The 9627-nt window shown below is 38.4% G+C and overlaps 1 protein-coding gene across 1 annotated transcript; it reads left to right on the top strand.

Annotated features, from left to right (window-relative positions):
• Positions 1 to 461: 461 nt before the first annotated feature.
• On the top strand, positions 462 to 671 carry LOC121033355 (protein CEBPZOS-like). The gene has a single exon (XM_040479541.1). It carries the CDS (start codon positions 462 to 464, stop codon positions 669 to 671), a length of 210 nt encoding a protein of 69 aa, XP_040335475.1.
• The last annotated feature ends 8956 nt before the right edge of the window (positions 672 to 9627 follow it).

Raw genomic sequence — 9627 nt, 5'->3', positions numbered from 1 at the left:
TCAGAATTAAGTAAGATTTGTACTTCAAACCACAAGAAAATAAGGTCAGGAATGACTTTCTTACCTTAAACAACCTGAAAACATTAAATGATAGGAAACAGCCACTTTCTGACATTGGTCAAAAGGCCATCAGCGTTGGCCCCTCGAATCACCTGTAAGTTCTGCCTAGAGGTTAATTGTTGGTCTAGTACAAATACATTTGACCTCTTCCTCCCTTGGGTACCCTTCTTTGATCTCATTTCTAGTCTTTTCTCTCCATCTCCACTATTCCAAACTTGTTTTTCGACCCACAGAGATTTTTATATTTTTACTATGTACAGCCATTTAGTACTATATGGTATTGTTATATATGGCTTAAAGTTTTATAGAAATGGTATCAGATGTAAGCGTCTCGGGTACAGCATTATAAACAGCAATGCAGTTCTCCCTTGCTGCCCACTCACCTGCCTGTTGGTTACATGATGGCCCACACTGTGGAACCACTGGCCAAGAAGATCTTTAAAGGAGTTTTAGTAGTTGAATTTGTGGGTGTTTTGGGAGCATATTTTTTGTTTAATAAGATGGACACAAGCCAAGATGTCAGGCAAACAATGAGCAAGAAATTTCCCTTCATCTTGGAAGTGTATTACAAATCCGTTGAGCCTTCTGGAATGTATGGAGTCAGAGAATAAGATGAATAAAAATGGTTGAAAAGCAAAAATTAGCTGTTTGAGACCTTCATCGGGGAGAAGAAAAGTGAGCACACAGTCCTGTAACCTCCTGGCCCCACAGAACAAAACAGGAACTTCTCTAGGGCCGTGGCTTACGGTCATTTTCCACCCACTATGCAGATCGCCCGCTTTTGTTTGTTGCTTTCCTTCTGCATTTATTTAGTTAGTTAGTTAGTTAGTTAGTTAGTTAACTATAATGTTTCTTTTTTTAGTTTTTTAGTTTTTATTTAAATTCCAGTTAGTTAACAGAGTGTAATATTAGTTTCAAGAATTTAGTGATTCACTGCTTACATTTAACACCCATGGCTCATCACAAGAAGTGCCCTCCGAATCCCCATCACCTATTTAACACATCCCCCAACCGACCTCCCCTCTACTAACCATCAGTTTGTTCTTTATACTTAAGAGTCTGTTTCCTTATTTGCCTCTCTTTTCCAACCCCCCCCCCATGAACATTTGTTGTTTCTTAAATTCTACATATGAGTGAAATCATGTGGTATTTGTCTTTCTCTGACTTACTTTGCTTGGCATAATACTCTCCAGCTCTATCCACATCATTGCAAATGGCAAGATTTCATTCTGTTATGGCCGAATAATATTCCATTGTGTGTGTGTGTGTGTGTGTGTGTGTGTGTGTGTATGTGTGTGTGTGTATATACATATATATATTTATATATATATACATATATATACATACCACAATTTGTTTATCCATGCATTTATTATTCATACATTATATGTATGTATTATTCATACATTATATGTATATAAATACATATATATTTATATATATACATAGTATGTAAATACAAATATATATATATATATACATGCCACAATTTGTTTATCCATTCATTTGGCTATTGTTAATGCTGCTATAAACATCAGGGTGCATGTACCCCTTTGAATCTGTATTTTTGTATCCTTTGAGTAAATACTTAGTAATGTAGTTGCTGGGTCATAGGGTAGTCCTAGTTTTAATTTTTTGAGGAACCTCCATACTGTTCTCCAGAGTGGCTGTACCAATTTGCATTCCTGTGCATTTATTTTTAAAGATTACTGGTTAACAAATAAAAGACTAGGACAAGAAAGGAAAAAAAAAGAAAGAAAGAAATGTAATCATACTATAAACATGTATTTTGCTCAATACTCTGTATTTAAGATTTTTTTTTCAGATTAATCCCAGAAACTCTGGTTTATTTTCTTTAGCTGCATATCTATTCCTGTTTTGATGGACATTTAGCTCATATTTTATACAATGAGTGGATATTACTTCTACAAAAATCACAGAAGGTATTAGGAATGCTGAGCAGTGGTGAAAAATATTACACAATGAATTCAAAAAATACATTTGGCTGCAATATCTTATAGGAATTATATGATTTTGCCCCTGAAATGAAAATATCCATGGATAAGTTCTCCTTTTGTAGAGATGAACTCTGTTTAACTCGTAATAACTTAAAATTTTTCCATCTTTAATTTAAAAAAAGCTCCTTATCTTCTGAAATACTAAGAAGAATTTAAAAGAAAAAGCAAAAACCTATTTAGACTCTTTGTTATAAAAGTTTCCCAGGCAATCACACATCTGGCAAAAAGACAGTTTTAGCCTTTTTTAAAGGTCAACTGAATTTTAACGTATAATTCACCACCAAGTTGACAGAGCTACTTATTTTTTTGAATGCAAAAATAGGACTAATGCCCCCTTCTTTACCCTAGGGGCCTGGCACATAATGGGTAGCCAGGAAATATTTGTTGAATAAACTGATATTGAACATATTGATATATTTTTGGCTTGAAAAGAAAGTCTGGGACTGAGCATGTTGGTATCAAAATGGAGAAATAAAGAGTGTGTTTTGCAATACAATGTGTGGGTAGAACATATACTTTAAATGTGTATTTTCTGGGGTGCGCGGGTGGCTCAGTTGGATAAGCATCCGACTTCAGCTCAGGTCATGATCTCACAATCCATGAGTTCAAGCCCTGCATCCGGCTCTGTGCTGACAGCTTGGAGCCTGGAGCCTGCTTCAGATTCTGTGTCTCCCTTTCTTTCTGCCCCTCCCCTGCTCATACTTTGACTCTCTCTCTCTCTCTCTCTCTCAAAAATAAACATAGGGGCGCCTGGGTGGCGCAGTCGGTTAAGCGTCTGACTTCAGCCAGGTCACGATCTCGCGGTCCGTGAGTTTGAGCCCCGCGTTGGGCTCTGGGCGGATGGCTCAGAGCCTGGAGCCTGTTTCCGATTCTGTGTCTCCCTCTCTCTCTGCCCCTCGCCCGTTCATGCTCTGTCTCTCTCTGTCCCAAAAATAAATAAACGTTGAAAAAAAATTATTAAAAAAAATAATAATAAACATTAAAAATGTTAAAAAATAATAAAATTTGTAATTTTTAGAAAATCTGTAACATATGATTATGGTAGATTAAAACGAATTCTTGTCTACCTTACTGACATTTTTATTCAATACCTACTAGATGACATTAAAGCACCAATAAAGGGTATCAGAAGACAGTATATTGACATATAAGTCAATGCTCATTTAGGGAAATATAGGTATGTGTATATACATATCACTATATACTACATAGGCCATCTTTTTTAGAAACTTCAAAAAGTTGACGTTATATTAATTCTTTAAAAAACTACTAGTTTCAATTTTATCATTAATTATTTCTTTGTTTATATTTATTCTTATTTTCTTCAATGTATCCTCATACATGTTAGCCATATTCTCAGGACACAACTTCTGGCAGTTAATGCACACTCTCCCTCTCTCAAGTATCTTTTATTTTCTGTTAAAATAGTGATTAAATGTAGAAGTAATTTTGAAAGAAAATAAAGCATGTCTAAGTAACTGTATTGATGGAGCCACTCTTTCAAATGTATTGGTGAAAATTTGTTGCGGATAAATTTGTGAAGACGTAACATTATGTTTTGTGCTTATAGTTTTCATTTATTCATTTGTTCCACAGTATCTTTGAATGCCTAAAATGTGATAAATTGTGTATCAGCTGTACCGACTGTTTGGTAGTCCTGAGCCCTAAGCTCTAACTATGACAGCACAATCAATAGGCAGTTTGATACAGTGATTAATGATGCTGGTTCTGGGGCACCTGGGTGCCTCCTTCGGTTAGGTGTCACACTTCTAAGCAGGTCATGATCTCGTGGTCTGTGGGTTCGAGCCCCAGGTCCGGCTCTGTGCTGACCGCTCAGAGCCTGGAGCCTACTTCGGATTCTGTGGCTCCTTCTCTCTCTTGCCCCTCCCCTGCTTGTGCTCTGCCTCTCTCTGTCTCTCAGAAATAAACACATGTTAAAAATAAAATAAATTTTAAAAATTTAAAAAAGAATTCTGGCTCTGAAGGAGGAACCCGAGACTTTTCTTTCACCTGTGTGACCCTGAGCATGGTATACCATTGCTTTGAGCATTCATTTCCTCATTGATAAATAAGGGTGAAAATAGCACCGAGGATTGTAAGAGGATGATATGGTATGATGTGCATACATCTCAGTGGCCAGCACATGGAGAGGGCACGGTAAGTTCAAGATGATGACGAAGCTGATAATGATGGTTATGTTGGGCAAGAGCTACATATTCTTAGGGTCTCTGTTCCTCAGCTGTAAAATGCAAGATTGAACCAAGTTCTCTTTAAGAGCAAATTAAGGATTATTTGGTGCCTGTGGGTCACTACTAGCAGAAAACATTTGTACCTCCATTGCCTTAGGGTAAACTCTGCATCCTGGGAGGTCGTTGAGGGCTAGTGGGAAGTGCAAGTACACAAAAATCACAATCCTGTTCCTGAGATGTGCATAGGTTAATTTTCCATAGTGTTTGCAGCCCCATATGTGACTTCTGCCAAATTCTAGCCAACGTCATACTTTCTTTAATTTAACACAGTGAACTAAAAAGTGATCTTGGTTAGAGTTGAAACTGCAAAGTCACCACTGAAGGAATGACTGATTATACTTCTTCCCACTTTCAAAACTTTTAAGGTCTGCCTTGTAAACTTACACATTCATAACACCAAATACATTACTACTTGATACATTACTCATGGGATTCACTGAGTGTGTCAGGATTTTAACAATTAAAAAATAGAACTGCTTATTTTTGAAAACTATCTTTAATATCTGTTTCAAAGATCATATTTGATGATCTGTTATTTTCTATACTGTCATTAAAAATTGTTCTATTTTGGGCTGCCTGGGTGGCTCAGTTGGTTGAGCGCCGACTTCAGTTCAGGTCATGATCTTGCCGTTCGTGGGTTCGTGCCCCGTGTCGGGCTCTGTGCTGACGGCTCAGAGCCTAGAGCCTGCTTCAGATTCTGTGTCTCCCGCTCTCTCTCTCTGCCCCTTCCCCACTTGCACTCTGCCTCTCTCTCAGAAATAAACATTAAGAAAAAATTTTTAAAAATTGTTCTATTTATGTCCCTTTTTATTATAGTATGTCTCTTTGGGGCACATAGTTTTGTTTTAGACTATTTCTTTTATTTGTTTTTGCTTGACATTTTGGGTTTTGGGGTTTTCTCTGTTCTGTTTTGATTTTGAAATGTATTCTCAGTGCTGATTTCTTTTTTTCTAATGTTTTTTAATTTTTGTATTTATTTGTGTGTGTGTGTGAGAGAGAGATAGAGTGCGAGTGGGGAGGGGCAAGGGGAGAGAGAGAGAGAGAGAGAGAATCTGAAGCAGGTTCCAGGCTCCGAGCTGTCAGCACAGAGCCTGATGCGGGACTCGAACTTGTGAATCACAAGATCATGACCTGAGCTGAAGTCGGACGCTCAACCGACTGAGCCATCCAGGTGCCCCTCTCAGAGCTGATTTCTTATATTTATAGCTTGAACTCAGTTTTGTCTCTCTGGGGGAAAGTGCACACAAAACTGCTAAATTACTTGCAAGTTTTCCCTCATCTGCTGTATTATCATTTAGAGCTTCCATAGCCTGTTAACATTTTCAAAGTATTTTAACACTGTTTTAATTTGTGTTATGCCTGTGAAATGCGAATGCCATAAATACCCCCAAAGTAGGTTACTTTATAAAGGATCAGTAAACATCTTCATTTCCAAGGGAAAATAAAGGCCCAAACTAAACATCAGTAATAACAGGTAAATATATTTAAATAAATGCAATATGAAAACAAATCTGAAGGAAGTGTTCCTTGCAGCAGAGAAGGGGGGGGGGCTACAAACAAATGTTATTTTTTTAAAAAATGCTTTAATAGGTTCCTTTTTAACAGTACTTTTAAAAGTGTATTATATTACATACAGCAAAGTGCACAAATCTTACATTTGCACAGCTGAGTTAATTCTGACAAATACCTACCTGGAGCTGCCCTGTACCACACACCTTGCACAGGATCATAACTTCCTGTGTACCGTCTGTCTCCCAGCTCCTTCTACAACAGTATAAGCTCTCTTGAGGGTAGGGGCTGAGCTAAGTTCACTTGCTTCTTTGTGCCCCCATAGAGCCTGATAGGTACTTAATCAATGATGGATGAATTAATAAATAAATGAGCACTCATTAGTAGGATATCCTATTATACTGCCTGGCTGCTTTTCTTAGTGAATCAGACCTGGGAAGAGATGATGAGGTTACAAGTAGACAGTACCTGTAGCAGCCTCAGCCTGAGGGTGTTGGAGGCAATCCATCAGTCAGGTCTCTCTTTAAGTACAGTTCTGAGCTCCTCAGAAAGAGGCAATCAGGGCGGGGGTGGGGATGCTGCGTCTCGGGGCAGACTGACCAAGGAAACCAAAGTCTGTTTCAAGTATTTGGTTCTTGGAGCCGGAAGCAGAGAAGTGGCAAAAATCTAATCAATACCTGTTCGTTGACACACTAGGCTTGTGCAAGGGGGCTATTTAAGGTGTCAGCATTTGAAAATCCCTCCTGAAAGTAATATCCTCCATTACTTAGCAGTGTTCAGTGAGAGCAACCTCACAAAGATCAAGCATTAATTCAAAACAAATCTGTCTGGCTAACTGGGGACCACACTGGTATCTAGGATAAGTATCTTCCAGTGTATTATTTTGGTAAAATGTCAAGGAAAAGAAAAATGGAAAAAAGAGCGAAAGGCATACAGCATACTTATGAGAATAAATCCGTCATACATTTGCTTAGAGAAGCCATAGCAGGGTAACTGCCGTAACAGACTTGAATTCAGTGACGTAACTATACAAGTTGTAGTTTTTTGCTGATGCACTGGTCAAATGAGTGAGTTCTTGGTCCCATGGCTCCTTTGGATATCTTTTCTGCAAGTGGCCATTCAGGGAACCAGCCTCCTTCCCTCTTGTAGTGCTAGCGCCTAGGGCCTGAGAACATCTCCAGACATTCTATATCCGGCCAACAGGTGACGGGAGAAAAAGAGGTAGAGGATAGGAAAATGACATACATATGTCCACTCATGACCGTTTGGCCAGAATTTAGTTGCTTGGCTGCATGCATCTGCAAGGCAGGCTGGGATATGTTATGTGTCCAGGAGAAAAAGGAACGGGTGGCAAAAGAAAGCCAAGTGTTTTTGCCATAGGACTGGCTGGGTCTGTCTTTTCCCTTCCTATGAACTGTTAGGTTTGTTTTAGTTTGTTTGTTTGTACATTTGGACCACCTTCACCCATCTTCCCCACCTTCAACCCCTGGTCTCTGGCAACCACCAATCCGTTCTCTGCTTCTGTAAGTTCAACTTTTCTAGATTCCACACATGAGATCACACAGTATTATTAGTCTTTATCTGACTTACCTCACTTGGTATGATGTCTTCAAGGCCCATGCGTGTTATTATAAATGACAAAACTTCCTTCTTTTCGGCAGAATAATATTCCATTGTATATGTACACCACATTTTCTTTATCCATTCATCCGTTGTGGACCCTTAGTTTGTTTTTCTGTGTCTTGGCCATTGTTAATAAATGCTGCATTGAACATGGGGGTGCAGATGTCACTTTGAGATAGTGATTTTATTTCTTTTGGATATACACCCAGAAGTGGAATTGCTGGCTCGTATGGTATTTCTATTTTTAATTTTTTTTAGTAGCCTCCATACTGTTTTCCATAGTGGCTGTACCAATTTGCATTCCCGCCAACAGTGCACAAGGGTTCACTTTCCTCTGCATCCTTGCCAACACTTCTATTGCTTGTCTTTTTTATGATAGTCATTCTAACAGACGTGAGGTGATAGCTCATTGTGGATTTGATTTGCATTTCCCTGATGATTTGTGATGTTGAGTACTTTTTCATGACCTATTGGCCATGTGTATGTCTTCTTTGGAAAAATCTCTATTCAGTTCCTCTGCCTATTTTGTAATTGGATTCTTTGGGGGTTTTTTGGGTTTTTTTGTTTTTGGTTTTGTTTTTTTGTTATTAAGTCGTCTTTTAATGATTATTTTTAATTAAAAAAAATCCAATTCTCTGAAGAAAATGTCTCCTGTTTGACAGCAGCTGGAACTTTAACTTTTTTTTTGTTTTATGTTTCAATTTATGGTTTTATTTTTAAGCCCCTAACTCTTACAACATTTATTTGTGCTTTAGTATGAGGCAATGACTTAACAATTTTTTACAAATAATTTAACTTGAGTATTTAAGCTCTTATTTTATTTTATTTTATTTTTTTAATTTTTTTTAACATTTATTTATTTTTGAGACAGAGAGAGACGGAGCATGAACAAGGGAGGGGCAGAGAGAGAGGGAGACACAGAATCTGAAACAGTCTCCAGGCTCTGAGCTGTCAGCACAGAGCCCGACGCGGGGCTCAAACTCATGGACCGTGATATCATGACCTGAGCCAAAGTCGGACACTTAACCGACCAAGCCACCCAAGCGCCCCATAAGCTCTTTTTTTTGAATCCACTTTAACAGTATCCTCAAATTTTAATGTTTAAATAAATATAAATAGACACATATCTTTTACTTAGACAGCAGCCCAGAAATGATACATCTCAATCTTGCCAGGCAGCTCTCCCATTCTTTTTTTTATGATTTTAAAAAATTTATTCATTAACTTACATCCAAGTTAGTTAGCATATAGTGCAATAATGATTTCAGGATTAGATTCCAGTGATCTATCCCCTATGTATAAAACCCAGTGCTCATCCCAACAAGTATCTTCCTTAATGCCCCTTACCCATTTAGCCCATCCCTCCACCCACAACCTCCCCCCCCCACCCCGCAGCAACCCTCAGTGTGTTCTCTGTATTTGAAGGTCTCCTATGTTTTGTTCTCCTTCCTTGTTCTTATATTATTTTTGCTTCCCTTCCCTTATGTTCATCTGTTTTGTATCTTGAAATCCTCAGATGAGTGAAATCATATGTTTGCTTTCTCTGACTAAAATCACTTAGCATAATACCCTCTAGTTCCATCCACGTAGTTGCAGATGGCAAGATTTCATTCTTTTTGATTGCTGAGTAATACTCCATTGTGTGTGTGTGTGTGTGTGTGTGTGTGTGTGTACACACACACACATATATATATATATATACACACATACATACATATATATATATACACCACATCTTCTTTATCCATTCATCCATTGATGGACATTTGGGGTCTTTCCATACTTTGGCTATTGTCAATAGTGCTGCTATAAACATTGGGGTGCATGTGCCCTTTTGAAACAGCACTCCTGTATCCCTTGGATAAATACCTAGTAGTGCAGTTGCTGGGTCATAGGGTAGTTCTAGTTTTAATTTTTTGAGGAACCCCATGCTGTTTTCCAGAGTGGCTGCACCGGTTTGCATTCCCCACCAGCAGTGCAAAAGAGATCCTCTTTCTCCACATCCTCGCCAATATCTGTTGTTGCCTGGGTTGCTAATATTAGCCATTCTGACTGGTGTGAGGTGGTATCTCACTGTCGTTTTAATTTGTATTTGCTGGAACTTTTACTTTAATAACAACCATAGCAGATTCTGGGCCAGACCAAAGAAGCTGGTTGGGGTTGCAGAG

The sequence above is a fragment of the Herpailurus yagouaroundi genome, unplaced genomic scaffold (genome assembly GCF_014898765.1).
Source record: "Herpailurus yagouaroundi ecotype Mexico unplaced genomic scaffold, PumYag 159, whole genome shotgun sequence".
NCBI lineage: Eukaryota > Metazoa > Chordata > Mammalia > Carnivora > Felidae > Herpailurus > Herpailurus yagouaroundi.
The sequence above is the reverse complement of the archived record's forward strand: the minus strand, read 5'-3'. Positions and strand labels throughout refer to the sequence as shown.

Bases quoted from the DNA above. Each gene is read 5' to 3' on its own strand.
- LOC121033355 (XM_040479541.1), top strand. From the start codon at position 462: ATGGCCCACACTGTGGAACCACTGGCCAAGAAGATCTTTAAAGGAGTT.